Raw genomic sequence first — 24,768 nt, forward strand, 5'->3', positions numbered from 1 at the left:
GTCAAGCTGGTGACGCTAGACCAGCCCGACCAATAAATGTTCACGGACCTCATTTTTCCGGAACGCCAGAAGCAGAGTCAGAAAGAAGGCGGCTAGTGTCTGAGGTGGCCTTGGGTGGCCTCTGAGCGTTCCCGTCCCTCGCCCGCTACCTTCCTTTGGTTCCCACCATGCCGATGTACCAGGTAAAGCCCTATCATGGAGGCAGCGCACCTCTGCGTGTAGAGCTTCCAACCTGCATGTACCGGCTCCCCAACGTGCACAGCAAGACCACCAGCCCCGCGACCGACGCGGGCCACGTGCAGGTAGGAGCGTGCGGCCCCTGCCTAGTGCGCAGGCGCTGTTCGCGCCGCGCCCTGCCCTGCCCTGCCCTGCCCTATCCCTTGTCCAGTGCGCCGGCGCTGTGTCTGCGTAGGGTCCCGGTCCCTTCCGTGGCTGGGTCCGACAAAACCCACCTAGATTAGTGCTGCCGTGGGTTCCTGTCGCGATCGCCAGGCGCATAGAGAAATGTACAACACACACACACACACACACACACACAAAATGCTCATTCCGAGGAATTTTCAGAGCGATCCCAGGGTTACCATAACCCAGGTTGACGGCCCTTCTCACCTGTAACTTTCCGGCAGGAGGTCCCGACCTTTACTGTAGTTTTGTGTTGTTTTTCGCGGTTAGGTTGCAGAGTCTGTGTCCTTAAGCTATGTAATCTTGATGTACTGGAAACATAGTATGTATTCTGTTCTTTGGCATGCTGTACAAGATTTTCAGAGTGATCATGTTCCTTTACACTGCCTAGCCACACCTCGCTTATTTATCTACCTAACCCCAACTTATAGACCAGTGAACAAGTAGCCTGTATAGAAATAGAATTCCGAGAGGGAGGGAGGGAAGGAGGGAGGGAATGAATTCCTGGCCTAATGGGCAGGTTTGCCTTCCACTTTTAAGTTCTTTTTCAAAGTGGTTATACAAGTTTAAGCTGTTACCGGCAGGATAATGGAGACATCCTAATGTAGTTTTAATTTGGATTTCTCCAGTTTCTAAGTAAGTTGAGGTCCTTTTCATGTTTCCTGGCCATGAGGGTGTGGGGCAGAAACAGTGTCTTTGTAGCTCAGGCTGTCCTTGAACTCTCGTAGCCAAAGATGATTTTGAGCTCTTCCTCCTTGGCCTCCACCTCCCAAGTGCTGGGGTTAGAAGTGTGTGTCACCTTACCTAAAGACTTGCAGTTTTGTTAGGTTTCAAATGGCTAACAGAGGTGCCCATTATCATATCAAAGCAGACGCTGGCCCTCAGGTCCACCTAGCATCCCTCAGTCTCTGTCTGTTATAAGGCCCTCCTGGCTGATTTACCCCATCCCTACCCTGAAATCTCCAGCCAGGGTACTAAGCTGGGCTTCCCTCTCCCCAGTCTCTCTGGCCCATATATAACCAAGCCATTTGGCTGTGCCGCTCTTTTGGCCAACCTCCCAGCTCAGTGGACATGGTTGCTGGGGACTCTCCTGGCTGACTCTGCCTGTGCTTTCCCATTTACAATAAACTTTATCCTCCAACATACCTTAGGAGTTGTCATGTCTTTTCTTTTCATCCTTTTTTCCTATTCAGTTCTCTCTCTCTCTCTCTCTCTCTCACACACACACACACACACACTCAGTTTTCTACTAATTTGTCACAGCCCAAATTTCCAACAGAAAATCTGGCATTTTGGACAAATGTGTAAATATATGCTGTTGTGGTCAGTTTTCCTGATACTCGCCATCCTGTATTTTGCCTACCCTGGAAGAGAAGTGGTTAGTTCAAAACCTAGTGACATTAATGGTTGTCTAGCTGCAGAACTATGAAAACAACAGCAGACACGGTTCAGTGGTCCCTCAACTAGACACTGTCATAGAGGCATGGCCAAATGCACCTCCAGCCGTACATTCCCAGGGGACAAAAAACAATCCAGAGTAAGATTGCCACCTCCACTCAAGCAGCAAGGTTTTATTCAGTGCTGGAGATGGAATCCAGGCCTTTGCATGTGCTCAGTGAGATCTCTCCCGGGGAACCACATTTTCAGCTCTGGCTAGTTTGTTTGTTTGTTGTTTTTTTTTTTTAATGATTTTTTTAAAGGATTATTTTCAATTTTAAGTTATGTGTGTGTGTGTCAGCTCAGGTGCCTGAAGAAGCCAGAGGAATCAGATCCCCTGGAGCTGGTGTTCTAGGCAGTTAGTAAACCACCTGCTGTCGGTTCTGGGAATTGAACTTGGGTCTTGTAGAAGAGCAATACCCTGAGACATCCTTCCAACCCCCACCCTGTCTAGTTTTTTAAGTCCACGTTATTTTCTTCAAAAGTTGATATGTGACTTTCCTGGAGAGACCTGAACAAATAACCATTTGTTCCTGGGTAGAAGCAACAGCAGACCAAAGAAAGAATTCTCCTAAGTCTAGCTCGGTGTGTCAGTGAGTTTAATCAGGGTTACTTACAGGAACATGGGCAGTATTACAGGCAGGGCATCGCTATGGAGAGCATTTCCAGCGAATACTAACTGCTCACATATCCTCGGGGGAGGGTGCTCCAGCTCAGTCTCTTGAGCCCTCCCCCTTCCAAAAGAATGCTAATGGCAGATCTGTGAGGGTCCCTTGTATAGTCAAAGCCACATTGACTCTACGATGACAACGGCTATGACCTGCTCGGGGTGGGTTTCATGAACATTTAGATGACACATCCTCCTACAGCAATTCCTCTAGCAGAGGATGATGACATGGATGGATAAGTAGTTAGAGATCAGAGCCACACAAAGAATTGACTGCTTCTAAATACATAAAATGACACCGGTGCATCATAGTCTACTCTCAGCAAAGGAACAGCAGGGATCGTAGTAGGTAGCAGTGAGGTAAATAGAGCTTGACACTCCTGTGTTGCATAGACCAGAGAACCTACATCAAGCTGAACTAGAACTCAGAAATCAGTCCCATTACATCCACAGTTCCTGCCTCAGACTTGCGTCAGCGTGTGCTGATTTGGTTTGGATCTAGTTGTTGCTACTTTGGCTCTGGTGGGATATGGTTTCCTATTGCTCTTTGTAGAAATGAAGAAGACTGCATGCACGTGCATATACATGTGTGTGCGCGCACACACACAGACACTCCACAACTACAAGCTGTTAGTGAAGTTCTGACTGTTGGTTGTGGTATTGCACCTCTGTAATGCCAACATTTGGGAGGTTGCATTTAAGGCCACTATGGTCTCCCCACTCTCTCTCTGTACACACACAGACACACAGACACAAAACTGAGCTGCCGGGATGGCTCCATGGACAAAAACTTCTTGGCTCCATAACTGAGTATGTAAGTCTGATCCCTGGAATCCACATGGTGGGAGGAGAGAATCCATGCCCTTGTGCTGTCCTCTGGCCCCCACATTCAAGTGTGCACACATTACAAGTAAATACATAAAAGGCTGAAATAAAGCCTGTGTAGTTTGAGACTTACTCCTCAGCAACTACAATTGGTTTCTTTCTTTTATAAGTACACTGTAGCTGTCTTCAGACACACCGGAAGAGGGCATCAGATCTCATTACAGATGGTTGTGAGCCACCATGTGATTGCTAGGATTTGAACTCAGGCCTCTGGAAGAGCAAGCAGTCAGTGCTCTTAACCAGTGAGCCATCCCTCCAGCCCCTATGATTGGTTTCTTAAACACGCCAGACTACTTGGCAGAAAGGGTGCACTGATACGAAGGATGAGCTGTTCCTCTTTGTGGAGTTATTATCTCAGTAGCGAATGCTCCAGATGACCAAGATACAAGAATGCCAGTGCTGCCTTAAAATAATTTGCACACTTGATCACTTTTCCAGGGAGATGCTCCCAAACTAAAGTGTCAAAGCCTGAGTTCAGGCTTAAAGAGATGGTTCAGTGCTTAAGATCACTTTCTGCTCTTGCAGAAGCCTGGGTTTGGTTTTCAGAACCCATAGAGAAACTTAAAACTTAAAATCCTACTTCCAGGGTTTCCAATGCTTTCTTCTGACCTCTGAGCACTGGTGTACACACATGCACAGACAAACACATAGGCAAAACACCCAGACACATAAAAATAAAAGTAAATTTAAAACACCCTTAGGTCCTTTCTCCCTTTCTTTTTTTTTTTTTTTTTTTTTTTTTTTTTTTTTGGTTCTTTTTTTCGGAGCTGGGGACCGAACCCAGGGCCTTGTGCTTCCTAGGCAAGCGCTCTACCACTGAGCTAATAAATCCCCAACCCCCGTTTCTCCCCTTTCTTTGTGTAAATTATTTTCTACTGTCCTTCCTCCATCTTTTCTCTGCTCATTCAGACAGAATGAAGGTGTGTGGTTGCAACAGTGTCAGGTAGTCCATGCTAGCCTCGAACTTGCTATGCAACAGCCGGGGCAGTACTTCACTCCTGATCCTCCTGCCACAGCCTCCCAAATGTTGGAATTATAGGTATGCAGCCCTATACATGGCTTAAACCAAGTATTTTTAATTAGCCTGTTATTGAGAATAGAGGATTCTGAGTATAATGAGAGACCTACATAAGAAGAGGCCCAAGGCCATCCTGGACAACACATAACAAAGACCCTTCCTTTATTGTAAGAGAGTTGGGGATTTTTGTTTCAAGTGTGGTGGTGCACATCTGTAATCCCAGCACACTGGACGCTGAAACAGGGTTATGAGTTCCAGGCCACTTAAAGCTAGACAGTGAACCCTGTCTCAGAAAGGGCGAGATGAGGGATAGTGGTTTGTTTTTATTTCTTTCCGTTTCTCATCTAACTTGCCTGAAATACAGAGTCAACTATCTTTTAAGATTTATATTTATTCATATTTGCCCCGGCCTGCGGGGGGTTCAGAGGAGACCTAGGAGAGGGTGAAAGAATGGGAGACAGTGGCATATAAAGACAAGCAGGCGGGAAGTCCACACAGGGCCCAGGATCAATTCCACTACCATCACCACCCTCCCTATAGCCCTAAACTGTCAATTGCAGGTATATTGATAAGAACAGGTAACTGGCTAGGTTTCTCAGAGGATGTAAGTGGGCTCGACATTCCTGAAACATTCTTAATACAGGGTGTGTAAGCGGGCTTGGCTCCCGGCCCATATGTATATGTATGTATGCATGTCTGTGTGAGTGAATGCTGTGAGTGTAGGTGCTTGTGGAAATCAAAAGAGTGACCTGGAGTCGCAGTTAGTTCTGTGCCTCCTGATGTAGGTGCTGGGAACCAAACTACACCCCTCAGAAGGGCAACAGGCTCTCCTGACCCCAGATAAGACTACTTCACAGTGACCCCCAGTAGGACTACTTCACAGCCACACTCAGCCATGCTTCTTTGATGCTGTACAGCAGCCTGTGGATCGGTTTGCAGGAACCCTTGGACTGGAGGAAGGAAGCTTCCTAGAGTTTTAATTTTTTAAAAAACTATTTATTTTGGTGGGAAGGAGGGTGCCTACAAAAGCATCTGTGTGGAGGTCAGAGAACAACTTGTAGGAGTTGGTTCTCTCCTTTCATGTGGGTCTGGGTGATAGAACTCAGTGTCAGGGCTGCCAGCAAAGCACCTTCTATGTACTGAACTGTGCATTTTAGGCGGTGGAAATTTGGTAACAAACTGTTTGGTGGTAAACTAACTTTAGGAGCCATCTGAGCCATCTTTGCGAGCCCTCGAGTCTCGGCAGGATGATATTTTAAAGCGTTTGTATGAGTTGAAGGCAGCAGTCGACGGCCTTTCAAAGATGATTCACACCCCAGATGCCGACTTGGACGTCACCAACATCCTGCAAGCCGACGAGCCCACGACTTTAACTACAAATGCATTGGACTTGAACTCCGTGCTTGGAAAGGTGAGAAACTGGATGTCTGAGGAGTGCCAGAGCGGTGCCAGTGGCTTGGCCTTGTAGTTTTCAGAGGTGGAGCAAAGTGCACGTAGAGCTGCTGTGGGGGTAACTCCTGGAATCCTAGCACTCGGGGGCTGGGCTAAGAGGTTCATGAGCTCCAGGTTACAGGGAGACCCTGTCTCAAATAAATCAATAAAATGATTACACCCAGAACCTCTTGCTGTGGTGCGGAGTGAACAGAGAGAGAGGGAGGGAGGGAGGGAGGGAGGGAGGGAGGGAGAGAGAGAGAGAGAGAGAGAGAGAGAGAGAGAGAGAGAGAGAGAGAGCGAGCAAGCAGAGAAGAGACGTCTAGAGCCCCAGCATCCTGTCTTCCAGTCTGTGTCAGCTACCTCTAAGCCCTGGGAGGAAGGGCATCCCAACTTGTTCTAGACCACTAGATAGAGCAGGTGTCCCCCACTCTTTTTGAGGAAATGCCCTGGCTACATACATATAAAAATCTCACCTCCACTGTTGAAGTTCATTGTAATAAGCCAGTGCCAGCCTGCACTTCAAATGTACTTTGCTTAAGTTTGCTGTATCAAGAATAGGTTGTCCGGGCTGGAGAGCGGGTCAGCAGCGGCTGTTGCTACTACAGAAAATAAATGTATCAGCTAGCATTCATGATTGAAATGTATAGGACTCAGTTTACTTAGAGGACCAGTCCATATGCAAGGCTGTTCCATTTCTTCAATAGTGCTTAAAGCTGCCGTAGAGTAGTGCAAGATGCTGCATAAGTGATCCCTACACTTCGGGTAATACAAACACCTAAAGAACGCAAGTGTTGTAGCGACTCACCCAGAGCTTTGACAACCATGGTGCCTCTGCCTTGGCTGGTTCTTTCTCCTACCTTCTCATCTGTCCTGCGAATTTTCATGCATCAAGGAGGCCAGAGTCTCCAAGGCCAGTCAGGACACATGCGCAGCCCGAGTGCTGACTTGTCAGTGCGCTGACTTGTCAGTGCGGGGGAAGGCTAGGAAGGGTGGTGAGGACGAAGTCAAGCATCTGAACAAGGAGCCGGCATCCCACTCGTGTGCCTTTGGATGCAGGTGCATGTGAAGTCCAGAGAACCGAGGTGTTTCCTCAGGTGATGCTCATGCTTTCTCAGACAGTCTCTCTCACTGACCTAGAGCTCACCTGCAACCAGCTGGCAGACCTGCAGGGACAAGCCTTTGTCCACCTCCTCAGCTCTGGGCTACAAGCACACTTTTCACCTGGGTGTGAAGATTCAACTCAGGTCTTTAGGTTTGTTTTTTTTTTTGTTTTTTTTTTTTTTTCTTTTTTTTCGGAGCTGGGGACCAAACCCAGGGAAGCGCTCTACCACTGAGCTAAATCCCCAACCCCAGGTCCTTAGGTTTTAAGGCAAGCATTTTACAGACTGAGCTATCTTCCCCATTCTGGGTTTGTTGTTTTGAGATAGGTTCTCATGTTGCTCAGGCTGGCCCCTGACTCACTACATCTGTTAGATGTTGACTTACAGGCTTATGTTTGTCAGTGTCCGTTGGTGTCCATCTGCACTTCCCACTGAGCTCAGTGACTTCAGATAATCTGCTTGCCTCCCAGGACTCACGTTTCCACAGCTGTCAAGTGGAGTCACAGCAGCAGTGAGATTTGAGACTCAGTTAGACCCTGGAAAGTTTTGGCGGGTATAGCACCTGGTTCATTTGTGAACACAGATGGCACTTTTGTTTCAAGACAGTTTTCTGTGTAGCCCTTGCAGACCTGGAACTCTGTGTAGACCACGCTGGCCTCATCCACTTGCCTCTGCTTCCAGAGTGCTGTGCACCACCTTGCCTGGCCAGATGGCTGTAGTGTTTTGGTCTCTTCCTCAGGATTATGGGGCGCTGAAAGATATCGTGATCAACGCAAACCCAGCCTCCCCGCCACTGTCCCTGCTTGTGCTACATAGACTACTCTGTGAACGCTACAGGGTCCTGTCCACAGTACACACACATTCGTCCGTCAAGAATGTACCTGAGAATCTTCTCAAGTGCTTCGGGGAGCAGGCTAGAAAACAGTCCCGCCACGAGTATCAGCTGGGCTTCACTCTGATTTGGAAGAACGGTAAATGGTGGGACTGGGTTGAACTGACCTGGGCTGCGAAGGTGTGGGACAGTCCATAGCGCTGACTACAGCCAGTTGTTATTCGGTGAAATCCCCTCCAAGTTTAGCCAGCTTGTGGGGCCACTGGAGAGGGTGGGCTTCTCAGTGAGACGATTCCAGGGGAGCTGAGCCTTGGAGGAAGGGGTTCTCCCCACTGGTCCTATTTTAAAAACTCATTCAAGGAACACCAACAGTGTCTTTCTGTTTGGCCCACAAAGGACAGCAGGGTATCATTTATTCATTGTCCCACAGAGAAATGCCTCTCCTGCCTGAGCTTCGTACAGGTAGAAACACATGATTGCCTGTTACCCATTCAGTAATACCTATCCTATTTTGAGCTCAATTCATAACCCAAACTAGCTTCAAACTCTGGCCTTTGGTTTTCTTGTCCCATCTTCCAAAGAAAGAGAATTAGGCACATGCACCTCTGTGGTGGGCCATCCAGTGATAACCACCTGAGCTTCATGTATAGTGAAGGGATCCTTGCCCCAGGCAGTCAATAGAACGTCTACTTTCTGGGCTGTAACCTCCAGATTTAATGGCACGGAGATGGAATTGATGGTCTAAGTTCTGTCTAGTTTGATGAAAACCATAAACACAAGGGCGGAAAGGGCTACTCGGTCGCTTATAAATTCTTTTGAGGCACACATTGTGTATGTGTGGTTGCATGGGGGCAAGCTTGTGGCGGTCAGGGACAAGTTGGATATGTGTCCTGCAGAAGTTGTACCTTCTGCTTATAGGCTTATAAGGACTGAACCTACATCTATCAGTTTTTCTAAGGGAGTAGGTTGCACATAGAGACTCTTAAGCCTTAGGTGGTGGCACGTGCCTTTAATCCCAGCACTTGGATCCCTGAGGTTCAGGCCAGTCTGAGCTATATAACAAGCTTCAGGGCAGCCAAGGAAACATAGTTGAGACTCCCAGAAACAACAAAAATTTAAAAACTAAAACTCAGCCAGGCAGTGGCGGCACAGGCCTTTGATCCTAGTACTTGGACAGCCAAGGTTACACAGGGAACCTCTGTCCTGAAAAACCAAGCACACAAGAAAACTGAAGGCTCTTGAGTATTACAGATGTCGGTCATGTTTTGAAGGTTACCTTGCTGTCAGTTCATGAATGTGGCGAGTTCCCTCTTCCACACAGAACATTCTGACTCTGGTGGTCTTTTCCTCTGCAGTGCCCAAGACACAGATGAAGTTCAGTGTACAAACGATGTGCCCCATTGAAGGAGAAGGGAACATCGCACGCTTCCTGTTCTCTCTATTTGGTCAGAAGCATAACGCTGTCCACCTAACCCTCATCGACAGCTGGGTGGATATCGCCATGTTTCAGCTGAGAGAAGGGAGCAGTAAGGAAAAAGCGGCTGTTTTCCGCTCTATGAACTCCGCTTTGGGGAAAAGCCCGTGGTTGGTTGGGAATGAGCTCACTGTGGCAGATGTGGTGCTGTGGTCCGTGCTCCAGCAGACTGGGGGAAGCAGTGGGGCAGCGCCCACCAATGTGCAGCGGTGGCTTAAGTCCTGTGAGAACCTGGCCCCCTTCAGCACTGCCCTCCAGCTCCTTAAGTGAATTCGAGCAGCTTGTCTTGCAGGCAGGATTCAACATAATGGTCTGTTGTCAGAAAGGGACTTGTCCAATTGTCAGGCATCAATAAAAGCACCATATGATCTATGGGTTTTGTTTTATTTTATTTTAAAGTCAGTAAAACCAAGTGCAGTGCACTGAAATGATGGCCAGCAAGGGGCAGGCACTTTATAGCATCAGAGACTGCTGTCTGAGAATTCCAGGTAGTTTGGGGAATTGAGGCTTTAAGAAGAACATGGGTCATGGGAGACTACACAAGATAAAGGTAGAAGACATCTCAGCTGCTGAGATCACTTGAGGGCAAGCTGCCTGATGATGCCAAGTGGGAAGAGAACAGAAGGGCTGGGGAGAGCACACTGCCAAGGAGCTCAAGTCTGACCTTCCCGGCACTGCACAGCCCACAGAAGTTTCGAGCCAAGGAGTGATCAGGCGTCTTTTGGTAACTGGCCATGGCAGCAGTATGAAAGGGCCAGGGTCACAGCAACAGCAGCCAGGCTGGCATACATCCTGGAGGCAAGCAGTTGTGGGGAAAGGGGACACTGATTTCTGTAGTACAGCCTTCGAGAAGACAGGATGGTCAGTCAACAGGCAGAGCTTAAAAAGAATGGTACCTCACCATAAGATCAGGACTGGGCGATAGGAAATTTGGGAATCAAAATATGGAGGTGGGAGAAAGTGGATTGATTGATCCAGTCTTGTCATGGAAGGGTTTCTTGAGGAAAAGGAAGCTGGGGTCCTTTCACCTCTTTTTTTTTTTTTTTTTTTTGGTTCTTTTTTTCCGGAGCTGGGGACCGAACCCAGGGCCTTGCGCTTCCTAGGTAAGCGCTCTACCACTGAGCTAAATCCCCAGCCCCGTCCTTTCACCTCTTTACACAGCTTTGCTCAGTACAATTGGGAGTCACACCCGTCCTCAGCTAAGGGTTGAAAATTTACATCCCTGGTGACTTTTAAGAATGCAAGTCCACTTTCACATGGTTGAGAGCATAATTCAGGCTACACAGGTAGGCCCCCATTTCCCTCTCATCTCTTCAGCCCTTTGTCCTGCGAAAGGAGGCTTAGTTGCTTCTTTAATTCTTCAATTTCCTTTTCTTGCTCCATTATCTTCATCTGCAATGTGAGATTAACCTGGAAAGAAAACGTTGTAGACTCCATCAGAATGGCCTGGCCACTGAAGTGTTCGTGCATCCTTGCTGTGCCTGAACTGAGCTGTCAGTCAACATCAGCAAGGCTCCAGTGTCAAGTTGCTACAGAGGAGCGACTACAATTAAGTGATACTCCTCAGCCCGCTCCATTAACAGAGAGTAGGTCTGCAACTCGTCAGGTGTCTTCCTTCAGAGTCTGTCAGTCCTGGATGGTGGTGCGTCTGTTAACTCACAGGGCATTGACTTGGAATTTCTCTTGATACCAGGCCAATCTGGCTGGATAGGGAACATCCAAGGATCTACTTTTTCCAGCCTCCTCCCATGTCACCACCACCAGGGATATAGGTGCACACCACCATGCCTGGCTATCTAAATTGTTTGTTTTTTAATTCAGAAATTAGGCCTTAACATTTACTTATTTTTGTGTATAGGGTGTATGTGTACTGGGATGCACTTGTGGCAATCAGAAGGTTTGCCAGTCCATCTTTTATTTTCACCATGTGTGTCCAAGGACTGGACTGATGGCCACACTTGACAGGAAGGGCCCTTAGCTGCTCAACTGTTTTCGCAACATTGATGTTTCTGAGGCAAGCACCTGTCTTAACCACCTCCCTAGCTCGCAGCTATCTTTCAAATAATCACTATAAATGGTTCACAAGCTCGTGCCAATCAGAATTACTTCTGGGACCCATAAACTGGAGAACTCTACCCCAGTCCTCACAGAATTTGTTAGTTCCTTAGAGGAGTGGACAGAGGGTCAGGGACGCTATCAGATGCTCGCAGTACCTTCTTGTGCTGACCTGGGGACAAAGCTAGAAAGCCTGACATGCACTGCTGTTCAAATACTGAACATAACCTGTGGATCCTCCTAACTGCAGCAGATTCCTGGCTGTTGCTAGCTGCTGCTCTAGGTATCTAGGACCAGCTTAGGGCCCATAGGCCATTGTGACCCACTGCATGAGGCTGTAGGTAGCTGTGCATGTGGCCCAACCCAGAACTGTAACCTAGTGAAAACGTTTGTGTATGTATATATACCTACACACATCCATACTTGTTACTTGGTTTCATGGTTGTCAGGTAAATGGTGTACATGAACTTCTGTTGCTATGACAAGGCTGGCCAGCCTCACTAAAGAAAATATTTTCATCAACTTTTATTGAGAACTTAGGTTTCTAGAGCAAGAGAAGGGTGACTCAAACTAGATAAGATGGATGAAGCAAGGGGGTGCAGGCTGACAGGAACCGGATGTAGATATCTCTTGAGAGACCCAGCCAGAATACATAGGCAAATGCCAGCAGCAAACCACTGAACTGAGAACGGGACCCCCGTTGAAGGATTCAGAGAAAGGACTGAAAGAGCTTGAAGGGGCTTGAGACCCCATATGAACAACAATGCCAAGCAACCAGAGCTTCCAGGGACTAAGCCACTACCTAAAGACTATACATGGACTGACCCTGGACTCTAACCTCATAGGTAGCAATGAATATCCTAGTAAGAGCACCAGTGGAAGGGGAAGCCCTTGGTCCTGCCAAGACTGAACCCCAGTGAACCTGATTGTTGGGGGGAGGGTGGTAATGGGGGGAGGATGGGGAGGGGAACACCCATAGAGAAGGGGAGGTGGAGGGGTTAGGGGGATGTTGGCCTGGAAACCGGGAAAGGGAATAACAATTGAAATGTAAATAAGAAATACCCTAGTTAATAAAGATGGGAAAAAAAAAAAGAGAGAGAGAGAAGGGTGACTCAGCTACTATTTCAACATGCAGAAGAGGTGGTGTCTCGGTGCCACAGACAGCCATATGGCAGGAGAAAGCCGGCTTCGGATAGTGCATGCTGAAAGCCATGCAGAGGCCGGGCCTACCGCTCCTGTCCATGCCTGTTTAGAGTCACTGCCCTTTTACCCAGGACATTAGAACAATCATCTAGGGAAATCCATGGTTAGAAAAGAAAAACTAGCATCCCTCCTGATGCTATGAGGACAGAAAACAACAACAACAAAATCCCAAGAAGCCGACGGCCTAGACTGGTTGGCAGTGAGCAACCGCGCATGTGGACTGCAGATACACCTACGGGTTCTGTATCAATTCAGCACCCGAACTCAGACAACCAAGAACAGGTCTAACTATTTTGTTTCCGTAAACTCTAAAACTCCTGTCATCCTTTCCTCAGCATGAGAAGGAAACCGTTAGACTTCACCGTGAGGCAAAGATGCTGGTTTGGGTCTGTGCTTAGGGTTCCTCTGACCAGGACGCACCGGTGTGACACGGCCTGTTCCTGACACCACCCGGCAGGGCACTGGTGTGACACGGCCTGTCCCTGACACCACCCGGCAGGGCACCGGTGTGACACTGCCTGTCCCTGACACCACCGGGCAGGCCTTTATTTTTGTGCTTAGGTGTGTCGTTCTGGTTGGGGGAGTACACGTGCTATGTATATGGGGTCAGAGGACAAGGTTTTGTCGGGTGATCGGTCTCTTCCTTTCCTTGGGTGCGAGGTTTGTCTGCCAAGGGCCTTGTGCTGAGCCACCTCACGAGCACAGGGAGGCCTCTGCCAAGGAGTCTAACATACAAACCAGCCCGAGAGCTCAGGGTAGCAGAGACCCGAGAGCTGAACTGCCAGACTTCTAAACTACAATTATAATGCACTTAGTAGGAACAGTATCTGTCACTGTGACGGATTATTTAACTTAAATCTTTACTTCCTCATCTGTGAAAGGGACGTCTGCATGCACATTAACCTCAGAGTTGTGAGCTGACCGAAAGACAAGCTTATCAAAAGCTCTCGGAATCGACAGCTGAAGTCTGCAATCCCAGCACTCAAGAGGCAGAGAGGATTGTTTTGAGTTCAGGGTCAGCCTGGGCTATAGAGCATGGGACCCTGTAGATAGAAAGACTGGATAGATTAGATAGATGGTTGGACGGATGGCCAGATGGACTGACTTACTCACAGGGTCATACCCAACCCAAAGTAAGCATGCAGTGACTACTGAAAGGAAGCGTTGCATACATTTCCCGTTGTTTGGAACAGTTCGCTCTGCAGTAGCTGAAGAGCAGATGGTCTCTGGGCCGCGTTCCTCCCAGTCAGGAGCTGGATATACTTGGCTTGCACTGGACACCTTTTACTGAGGGACTCTGGTATCCGACCAGTCCTCACACCTGTTAGGACTGTTGCTCGCTCCATTTCTGTCCCGAATGGCTGGAAGAGCTCGAGCAGGATCACACCCAAGCTGTACATATCAGACTGCAGGGGAGGGAAAGGGCACGCAAAGCTGTTAGAAAGTCAGGAGAGCCCTTCTAACAGTACAGCCTCCCTAGTAAGGATGTCCAAGGAGTTATAGTGTCCCCAAAGATGGGAGCACAGCACGGTCTCTTGGGCCTCAAAAGCAGGACTCTGCCTCAGGGAAGAGGTGTCTGAGAAGCCCCATCCCTTTGATACCCAGAAGACAGTGCTCAGATGAAGGGCAGGAGTCTCTCTCAAAAGACACAATAGTCACTGCCCTATACAACAGGGACATCACCCCACCACCCCACCATAACCCAGGCCTGACAGAGTGACCAGGCAAAATGACCAAACTCACAGCTCCTAGTATTAGCAACAGTAGACTGTCACCGGGTCCTACTAAGGCTAACCTTTGCCTCTATTTATAATTGAGCACTGTTTTTCAAGCTCAATTTTGTGTGTGTGTGCATGTGAGGGTGCCCAAAGAAGCCAGCAGAGGGCATGAGTCCCCTTGGAACTGGAATTCCAGGTGGCTGTGAGCTGAGATGGGTGCTGGGAAGCAAACTCTGGTCTTCTGAAGGAAGCTCTTACCCAGTGAGCCAGCCCGCCAGCCCCATGCATTCTTGTTGCCATGCAGAAAACTGTCCTACTTTCCCTGACAGGAGTGGTAGTAGGAAGACAGGCCCTTAAGGGCAGCAATGAGTTTTCTGGGCAACTCTTTTTCCAGTCACTAAAAAACAAAGTGAAATGATTCATCAGAAGATCACTGACTAGGCTGCTATAGTACAAAAGGATTTCTTTTAAGAACCATGTCTGCGGGGTTGGGGATTTAGCTCAGTGGTAGAGCGCTTGCCTAGGAAGCAAGGCCCTGGGTTCGGTCCCCAGCTCTGAAAAAAAGAACCAAAAAAAAAAAAAAAAAAAAAAGAACCATGTCTAGTGCAATCCTAGCACTCAGGGGCTTGGGGTGGGAGGATCGTGAGTTGGAGCCAGGCTGGGCCACACAGATCCTGTCTTAGAAAATTAAAAAGGAGTCTGGAGCCCACTGTAGTCGCAGGGCACTTGATTAGTACATGCAAGGCATGGTCTCAATCATTAGCACCCAAAACAAAACCCAGTAAAGTAAGAGAGGGAAAAGTGGAATGCTTTAAAAATTAAAAACAAAACTGAAAAGACAATTTTAACATTTTTTTCAAGGAATAATGAGGGTTAAAACCTCACACTCTCTTTCAAGAGGAGTTGGTGGCACACTTCCCGTACCGTCTGGTTACCTAAGTGTGAGGTCACAGAATGAACGCTGAAGAGACCTGCATGGAGTCTAGCTTCCTGACATGAATGGTGACATTTTAAAGGGAAGTCTGATCAGCATTTAGTGACATTCATGGAATTTGAAATCAGTGGAGGAAAGGGGAAACAAATAGTACCTTGGCATCATACTCGGATCCTTCCAACTGCTCAGGTGACGCGTAGAGACAAGTCCCCACTCGGGACGTGTGTGTCGGCGTTCCTATGGTGGGAAAGGCTGTTAAGCTACTTACTGTAATGTGAGCAGACCTCAGACCTCGGCTGCTCCTGAGGCCTCACCTGAGCTTTGCTTATGAAAGCTCTAAGATTCTCGGTATGTAAGGACACGTTCAACTGTCTATTTTTAAATGCAGAAGTAAGGAAAATGCATGAACACTTGAATGCTTACCTTTCCCGTTTCTGTTGGTCCAATCTGCGCTCTTCTGAATGATGTCTGCACAGGCCAGACCAAAGTCTCCTATTTTCACTTGTTGATCAGGACCATGAAGAAAAATATTTCTAGGCTACAAATAAGCAGAGAGGTCAACTCAGTTTTCTTAAAACAAGCAGTAAAACGTAAGCGTTGCTGAGTGCCAGGCATGGAAGCTTACACCTGTAATGTCACAACTGGGAGGCAGAGGCAGGAGGATCATGGTGACTATGGAGCCATTTAGGTTTACATTGTTGAGTCCTAGGTTATCAAGGACCATACAACAAAAGCCCTATCACAAACGAACGAAAAGGTGCTGGCTATGGGGGAAAGCAGTAAGAGTGTTGACTGCAAGCACCAGGAGTGGAGTTCAAGTCTCTAACACTCGAGTAGAAAGCTGGGTGTGGCTGCAGGACTGCCTGTAGCCTTGGCATCAACATCGAAGGCACAGGAGGATCTCTGGGGCTTGCTGGCTGTCAGCCTCCTAGCTCCAGGTTCAGAGAGACCCTGCATCAAGAGAACAAGGTAGAGAGTGATAGAGCAGGCTATCCAAAATCATCCTCTGGCCGACACACATACCACACCACAACATACCACACCCACACACCCACACAGACACACACACACCCCCACACAGACCATGCCACATATATACTTTTCCTAGACATATACAGATATTACAGATACACTATAACACACACACACACACACACACACACACAGACCATGCCACATATATACTTTTCCCAGACATATACAGATACTACAGATACACTATAACACACACACACACACCCCAGAGAGCATGCCACATACACACTCACACAACACCACACTCACACCACACACACACACACACACACACACACTGAACATGCACATACACTCACACACCAAGTAAAGTTTCTGAGTTTAGAAATGAAAACTTAAAAGGGACGAAGATGTAGTTCAGCTGTAGGCAGAGTGCTTGCCTAGCACGAACAAAGAAAGCACTGTGCTCTCACTCCAGCAATACATAATAGCACATATCTACAATCCAGCTCTCTAGTGCTGGCAAATCAGAAGTTCAAGGTCATCCCCAGCTACACAGCACGTTTGAAGCCAGCCACAGCTGCAGGAGACTGTTTCAAATAACAGTGACAACATTACCACCTAACTGGGAGAAAAGATTTCACTGAAATTAAAACAAACAGAATAGAAGTTACAATCTTATACTAAATGTAATTCACTTTTATGTTAATATATGTCCTACTCTGTTTTGGTCCTGCTGAGAGTTTTGTTTTTTAAAAACTGTGTATGCAGGGCTGGAGAGATGGCTCAGCAGTTAAGAGCACTGACTGCTCTTCCCGAGGTCCCGAGTTCAGTTCCCAGCAACCACATGGTGGCTCACAACCATCTGTAATGGGATCTGATGCCTCCTTCTGGTGTGTCTCAGGACAGCGACGGTGTACTCATATACATTAAATAAATAAATAAATTCTTTTTAAATGTGTATGCATGGCATGGAATGAGGAGTGAGGTCAGAGGACAACCTGTAGGAGTCCCACCGTGTGGATCGCCAGGATGGAGCTCAGGTGGTCATGCTTGGTGTAGGCCTGGCCTTCTCACTGGCACTATTAGATTTAATTACGTGACTCGTAAGGGAAAAGAGAGGATTTTAGCTATAAGGTGCCAGTCTGGGTGTAAAAGCTGAGAAACTGCACTTGGCACTATACAGTGAGGGAACGAAGTCTCAGGTGCTGGCTCCTGTACAGAAACGGAGCCAGCCCACACCTTAAATCCCAGCACTTGGGAGGCAGAGTCTGGCGGATCTCTGCATTTGAGGCCAGCCTGATCGACACAGAGAATTCCAGAACAGCCAGGGCTACACAGAGAAAGCCTGTCTCAAACAAATGAAAAGAAAGGAAGGAAGGGAGGGAGGGAAGGAGGGAGGGAGGGAGGAAGGAAGGAAGGAGGGAAGGAAGGGAGGGAAGGAGGGAGGGAAGGAGGGAGGGAAGGAGGGAGGGAGGGAGGGAGGGAGGGAGCATGGAAGGGAGGAAACAAGGAAGGAAGAGACCCAAAAGATTCTGTTGACATACAATTCTAGAACGGTTCTAGAACCGAGCCAAAGGGATCATCATCATAAGAAAGGAAACTGGCCAATTCCACAGCTGCCTCCCTCACCTGGAAGCCCTTGCTCGAGAGACGTTCTCATGGGAAACATAACCAAGAGGGGAAGCAGAGACTTTGCGGCTGACAGTGCCGTGTTGCTGGAGGGAAGCCTGGCCACGGCACTGCACTCGAGGCTGTATGAGGCCATCATCAAGGAAGACTGCGACACAATCAGGACCCTGCTCAGGAACCACCCTGTCAACCAGCCCCTGACCCTCCTGGCCAGCTCCACCGGCTACAGGTTCCTGAGCCAGGTACTCCCCACTCAGTCACACCCGAGGAACAATGGAGCGGGAGCAGTGGCACATCTTTCTAATCCCGGCACTTGGGAGGCCTTCACAAAACACAGTGCTCAGCACACCATCACCCAGACCCAGTGTACCCTAGCCTTCAGCTCCTCCCACTCACCACACAGATGAAGGGCTGGCTGGAACACATCTTGTGTGGAGGGAAGAAGACTGACATCTTACTCTCAGAATACACCTACAGCAGAGAAGCCATGTAGATTTTCAGTTTGTTTGTTTGTTTGTTTGAAGCTGGGTCTTACTCTATAGTCCAGGCTGGCCTCGAACTCACCATGTTGCCCAAGCTGGCCTAAAGCATGCCTCAGTCCTTCCGTCTCTACCTCCCGAGTGTTGTCACAGGTATGAGCCACCAAAGCTGGCTATTACTGCTTTTGTAATTAGCTTTCTCCTCTCTTTTCCATAAAACCGAAAGCAGCCCTCTCCGCTGTCTCACTTGCTGTCATCTTGCAGACGTGGTCTATTTTAAGAACGCGTATGATCAGCTCTGCTAATCACAGAACACAGGCTGCAGTGTCTGGGAAACCTTGGAAACCCACGTTTTACAGCTGATAAAGGCTTTGGCGAGACATAAAAAAAAAATGTAACATGTGCTTGTTATTCAATTTGTGGGTTAATTTAAAGACTAAATGATTTCAAATTGATTTGCTGTTGATTTTATAGCCAGAGAAGGCCTTGTACTCCAACTGTCCTCACCCCCCAGAGGCTAGGATCATTTACAGGTGTGTACCAACATGCCCAGCTCTGGAACATAGAGTGTATCATTTAAATTCACCAGCTATGGGTCATTTGAGTGCAAGAAGAAAAGCTTTAGCCAGTAAAGGTGGCACACGCCTCAGGAGGCAGAGGCAGGTGGATCTCTGTGAGTTCCAGGCCCAGTCTACATAGGGAAACTTTCTCCAAAAAGCGGAACAAAAACAAACAAACAAAACACAACATCTCAATGCATGAAGTGAAGCCAAAGCCAGACCAATGCTAAAGTCCTCAGATGGTGGACCAGTGCGCCAGGCTGAGTGGCACTTAGTGACCAGGTTTGTAATGCACTGTGGTTTCCCTGCAGCAGACACAGCCTATCTTTCCCATCCATCTGGCTGCTGAATACCGAAAGCCACAAAGTCTGCTTTGCTTGTTACAACACGGTGCTGACCCGGAAGTAAGGTAAGTTACCTCAGCAAGCTGTGAGCCTCAGTGAGGAGGGGTGTGTGTGTGTGTGTGTGTGTGTGTGTGTGTGTGTGTGTGATTCAGATGATCGTGTCCCATTCTGCATACAGATCATGAAACTTACTTTACTGACAAGGGGAGAGACTGAAGAACTAGGACTAATATGAGAATGGCACCAGCCAGCTAAAGAACTCACTATGTGGGGTTGGGGATTTAGCTCAGTGGTAGAGCGCTTGCCTAGGAAGCGCAAGGCCCTGGGTTCGGTCCCCAGCTCCGAAAAAAAGAACCAAAAAAAAAAAAAAAAAAAAAAAGAACTCACAAAGTAACAGCTCAGCTGTAGAAAGCACAGTGAGTCAGGCTACGGCACTCAGGAAACCTGACAACATGGGGGTAGGGGGATGGATACCAAATAGACAGTGGGCTGGGCTTTCTTATTTACTACCCTCCGATGGACCATTAGCTTCAATGAAGAAGAGTTCGTCTTGCTCACACTCTCACACTCATTTTATACTACCAGAAAATCCACCCAGCCAACCTAGGCTTGAGCCTCTTCTGGTACCACGGGCTCCAGCTGGGCCAGTCCTCTCCATGGCTGCCTGTCTCAGCTGGAGCTCCCAACTCACCCCATCATTTAGGGGCTCCTCAAAGACAGTTCCCGCCCTAGAAATGCACATGGTCCCTGGGCGAGCGAGCTGCACCTCTCCAGAACACCCCCACATTCAGCACTCATTAAGCCCTTTTTCCTGCCTGCTTTCCATCCCAGAGTGTAAGTGAGACGTGCTGCTGCTTCTCCAAACACCAGCCTTAGGTCCTCACACAGCTAAGTCTGCGTGAACTGAAAAGCAGCTTCCAATGCCAGGGAAGCAGTCACATTCTCATGATAAGCCCTCCCCGTTCTCTGGCACGATGAAGACATTTTGGAGGCAAGCCTGAGATGGGGGCCAACTCGTTCCATGTGGGTGAGGGCAGGGCTTGAGGAGGAGCAGGCTTGAGAGAAATGCGGGTGTCCAGACTCGAGTCCTGCAACTCCCCTCCTACACTTGTAAGTGAACACATGAGGGAGAGACAAAGCCAGGAAACAGAGAAGGCGAGTTCCGGCTTTCAGTATTCACCTCTAGGATAGTCCTAGCTCATACCAAAGTCCTACCTTTCTGCTGAATTCCCAGTGAACCAGTGCACAGCCATCACAATGCTGGGTACAGAGACAACCGAGAGACAACCTCTAAGGGGCCCAAGTCCCGGAAGGAGCAACCAAACTGAAATAGGCTTCCCTAAGAACCTAGGCTCCACTCAGCAGGGACCTAAAAAACCCTAAGACACAGCAACACAGATCGCCAGTACTTCTCTAACCAGTCAAACGCTTGCCATCCAAACCTCCAGCAGGATCTAAAACCTGAGTGTGGGAGTCCATGGTTTATGACCAAGGGCTGGGGAGTGGGGCACACATGGATAGATGGAGTTCACTTGCTAGCCAGTTTCAGTCAGTCAAGACATAGTTGTAAACATAAGGTGGAGAGCGCCCAAGAGATAGTTGTCATGGATCTCAGGTCTCTAGAAAGTACACAGTTCATCTGCACCTGAGCATAAGACTTCAACCTGTACTCCTCCTCCAGAGAGAGAGAGAGAGAGAGAGAGAGAGAGAGAGAGACAGACAGACAGACAGACAGACAGACAGACAGACAGACAGAGACAGGAACTAGCCGGTGTTACCTGCCATCAGGGTTGTCTTCCTGAACATTAATTCTTCACCGTCCCTCAGCGAGGTACACCCAGCTTAATATGTGGTAAATCTCCTCCAGGGACGCCCAAGGCCTCACTACTCTTCACCTGATGTTGCTGAACTGGCCAGTCACCTCTACCACCTGGACCAAACCCAGCACTCGGATCCAAAAGATCCTGACGGACATTCAGAACAACGCTGTCTTGTGCCTGCGCATTTTGTGTGATCACGGAGCTCAGGTCAATGCCCGGGTAGACAACAGCAACAAGCATTCGCCTCTCCACCTGGCAATAACGTACGGGACCTATCCAGTTCTCTCCTTTTTGGCTCAAAACGGTGCCCAGGTCAATGCTATTAATGAGTCCAGCATGACGCCCCTCCACATGGCTGCAGACATACTGAACAAAAACATGATCGAGACGCTCATTGCCTGTGGGGCCAATGTGAACTGTGCCATCTCGTCCACAGGGAACACAGCTCTGAAGCTGGCAGTGTGTACCGCGTCGAGCAAAGCCGGCCGACTGCTGGCAGCAGGGGTGGGCTGCATCCGCCTGCTGCTCAACCATGGAGCCCAGGTCAATGCCCAGGACCACGAGGGCCAGACAGCTCTGCATGAGGCATGCTTTGGAGGCAGAGAAGTGATCATCAACCTCTTGCTGGAATTTGAGGCAAACGTGAACATTTTAACCAGAAATGGGGAGTCTCCGATTTACATGTACCTTCAGCGCAGTTCCAACATCAGAGATGTAACGCTTCTGGCCAGGCTGCTCTACCGCACTTACCCCTTAAGACTGAGCAATAAGCAAGGGGCTCTACCGGCAGGAATCATGCTGCCGGAATTCCACCTCTTAAGGGAAACCCTCATAAAGTTATCGAAAAAACCTTTGACCCTAGAGGCCATCTGTAAGAGAAACATCAGGAATGTTTATGGGGAGAAGTACAAATTCCAACTCAAGAAGCTGCTCCCTGCGAAGCTCTGGAACTCCATATATGGCATTTACGACTTCACCTACCTGTTGAAATGAGAGCCCATGTCCTCGGCGCCAGAGAACCTCAGCGACTCATCTATTTTTCCTGGCTAGACAGGTGCCAAAGACACTTGGACTTCACTGTACACTGCACGCACACACTACTGCTCCTTAATCCCTCCAGAAAATTAAAGTGACTTGCACATTAACTCTCGTGGTCTTCGAAAGTTTCATTTAGATAACCTTTCTCATGAGTTAATTCTGGCCTGAAAAGTGCCAGCCAAAAAAGAAAATGCATTTTACCTTTCCTTGATGGTCTTTTAGGAATTACGACTAAGACAGTCCCAGAGGAGTTTGTTTGTTTGTTTTGTGGGTGGTTTATTTTGGTTTGGTGAGATAAGATCTCACTATGTAGTCCAGGCTAACCTCAAGTTAATTGATCCTCTTGTCTGCTGGGTTTGTAATTTCATTTTGCTTTGCTTTGAGGGATTTGGGAGTTTTAGTTTAGGTCCTTGAGATACGACTCACTACACAGCTTTGAGGAGCTCTGGACTTGCTCTATAGACCAGGCTGGCCTGGAACTCACAGAGAACCACCTGCCTCTGCTTCCCCAGTGCCAGAATTAAAAACCAGCACCACCACTGCCAAGCCTTTTTTTTTTTTAGGTTAAAAAAACCAACCAAACACCAAACAACCAAACCAAAAGATCATTTCCTGGAAACATATTTTAACCAATGAGATTCGACCACATTTGCCAACACGAGTGCATTTACCATGACCAATTACACTAGGAAGCAGTAGAGTTACCCCTTACTATACTCATCCTTTAAGACAATGTTCAAATGACCCCATCACTGCTTTTAAATTCAATCCAAGGGCTTTTTTTAAAGTATTGGGGGAAAGGTTGCTTTATGAGTATGTGTGTGCATGCGCACACACGTGTACATGAGAGTGTATTTATGCATACAGAGGCCAAAAGTTGACAATGGGCACCTTCCTCAATTGATCATGTGGCTGACGGCCAGGGAGCCCCAAGAACCCTCCTGTCTGCTTCCCCAGCACTGACGTCATGGCCAGGCACCTGCTCCAGACTTTAGGTAGGTTCTAGAGACACAAACTCAAGTCCTCATGCTTGCACCACAAACACTTTACCGACTGAACCATCCTCCCAACCAGTTCTGGACCTCTGGGGTAACAAGTTACACAACAGCAATGACAACATCCTAGAGATGAATGAGGTATGTCACCTCACTGTACTCCATGAGTCCCACTGCCGTGCTCACAGGTCTAGGGGTCTGCTTACCTTCAGATCTCTGTGGACGATGCCCATGTTATGTATGTAAAAGACACCTTCCACCAGTTCTTGAAAAATCTTTGTTGCAACACTGGCCATAACATAGGGACCTGGAATTTTAAAAACAAACGGTTTCACGTCCCTATTTCTTAGAACTCATTAAATGACATTAACATCTAAATGGTAAAAGTTCTCAACAAATTAACCTTTGTCACTTAAACAGTCAAACACTCCAGAATGGTCTAAAACATGGAACTAAGGAGAAAGGATCTTTCCCTAGCAAAGAAAAACATCTCAGACTGAAACCCAACAATGACACTGTGTCCAAAATGGTACCTCTAAGGTCAGCCAGACACACTGTATGGACAGCTTTCTAAGCAATGACCAGGCACTACTGACTAAATTACAGCTGTAGTCCTCTTTGACTCTTAGCATGCTGGAGTCTACGGCTAATCCACTGTCCTAGCCACACTGGATTAAGACGTTATTACCAAGGGGGCTGGGAGGGAGATGTTTCCCAAGGCATAAGCTTCTGTCTGTCATTTGTCGTTTTGGCCAGCAATGACTGAGTAAAACATAGGAGGAACAGAGTCCACACAGGAGGAAAGAAGAGTCTTAACGCTTAGTGGTTTTTAAGGGTTTAAGACACATCCAGCCTGAGGCTCGTTGACTTCATGAGATCAGGATAGTTATGAATGCAGCCTAACATATTTGTAGAAATCAATGCCATGATCCAATGTAAGAGATTTGAGCCAGGAGAGCTGGCCCCACGTCTGGGAGACCGGCCATGTACCTTGCTAGGGCAGCACAGTAGAGCTGGCCCTGGCGGTAGGGCCAGGGTGAGCAGGTCCCAGGGTGTGAGACTGCAGGGTGCGAGTGTGGAAAAGCTGGCCCAGCCACCCGCCGGCTATGAGGTCGCATGGGTAGCAGCAGTCAGCATGGGGAGAGCTGGCCCTGCACCTTGACCGGGCAGCACAGAGGTGAGCTGGCCTGGAGGACATGAGAGCTGGAGCGCTAATCCTGCCCCTTTGTAGCTGCAGCACTGGGTGAGCTGCCCCAAGCAGTGCAGGAGAGCTGGAGGGCTGATCAACCCAGCTACCACCAGGCCCAGATCCAGGCGCTGAGCTGGCCCACCCCAATATCGACCTCATCTATGACCTGCGGAGCTTGTGAAAGGCCAGTCTTGCAGATCCGAAGCTGTAGGATCTTCATGACACAGGGCAACAACAGGATATCCGAGAGGAGGCCCTGTGAGGATCTAGTATTGATAGTGCAACACAAGCCGGAGGCCTTGAACCAGACCAACTACTCATTAAAACAGACATTTTCAAGTAAAGATGTGTGGACTAAAGCTTATACTGTGGGACGTACTGTGACACACTACAATTTCCACAAGATGTTGTTTATACTTTTTGTTTGTTTGTTTGTTTTGTTTTTTTTTGTTTTTTTGTGGTGGAGGTTGCAAGGATAGAGGGTGGATACAAAGAGATGGGGAGATGAGTGGGATTGGGGTGCATGATGTGACACAAAGAATCAATGAAACATTTAAAAAATAAATAAAAATTAAGT

General features: G+C 48.1%; 3 protein-coding genes across 5 annotated transcripts in view; 2 read left to right on the plus strand and 1 right to left on the minus strand.

The window, feature by feature from the left end:
- Positions 1 to 42: 42 nt before the first annotated feature.
- On the plus strand, positions 43 to 9,621 carry Aimp2 (aminoacyl tRNA synthetase complex-interacting multifunctional protein 2). Of its 2 annotated transcripts, none has more exons than XM_006248863.5 (4): positions 43 to 182; positions 5,614 to 5,820; positions 7,683 to 7,914; positions 9,131 to 9,621. In XM_006248863.5, the coding sequence occupies exons 1-4, from the start codon at positions 168 to 170 to the stop codon at positions 9,517 to 9,519; spliced, it is 843 nt and encodes a 280-aa protein (XP_006248925.1). In that variant the 5' UTR covers positions 43 to 167; the 3' UTR covers positions 9,520 to 9,621. The 2 variants fall into 2 exon arrangements, with proteins under 2 accessions (XP_006248925.1, NP_001032425.1); NM_001037348.1 differs by having other exon boundaries at positions 131 to 302.
- Positions 9,620 to 24,768, minus strand: part of Eif2ak1 (eukaryotic translation initiation factor 2 alpha kinase 1) — a 33,836-nt gene continuing 18,687 nt past the window's right edge. Inside the window, exons 11-16 of one of the 2 annotated variants that reach the window (XM_039089135.2) lie at positions 23,209 to 23,309; positions 18,163 to 18,237; positions 15,583 to 15,697; positions 15,314 to 15,396; positions 13,680 to 13,913; positions 9,620 to 10,659 (exon numbers count right to left, since the gene is read on the minus strand). In XM_039089135.2, coding sequence (XP_038945063.1) covers positions 10,555 to 10,659; positions 13,680 to 13,913; positions 15,314 to 15,396; positions 15,583 to 15,697; positions 18,163 to 18,237; positions 23,209 to 23,309 — 713 coding nt within the window. In that variant the 3' untranslated portion in view covers positions 9,620 to 10,554. The remainder of the gene's footprint in view (positions 10,660 to 13,679; positions 13,914 to 15,313; positions 15,397 to 15,582; positions 15,698 to 18,162; positions 18,238 to 23,208; positions 23,310 to 24,768) is intronic. The other variant, NM_013223.2, reaches the window with a different exon arrangement.
- On the plus strand, positions 17,756 to 22,114 carry Ankrd61 (ankyrin repeat domain 61). Its single transcript, NM_001044297.1, is given in 3 exon segments — positions 17,756 to 18,008; positions 19,117 to 19,214; positions 21,017 to 22,114. Coding segments are annotated over 3 exon segments (1,257 nt in total). The 5' UTR covers positions 17,756 to 17,795; the 3' UTR covers positions 21,963 to 22,114.

The sequence above is a fragment of the Rattus norvegicus genome, chromosome 12, assembly GCF_036323735.1.
Source record: "Rattus norvegicus strain BN/NHsdMcwi chromosome 12, GRCr8, whole genome shotgun sequence".
In the NCBI taxonomy this organism is placed as follows: Eukaryota; Metazoa; Chordata; class Mammalia; order Rodentia; family Muridae; genus Rattus; species Rattus norvegicus.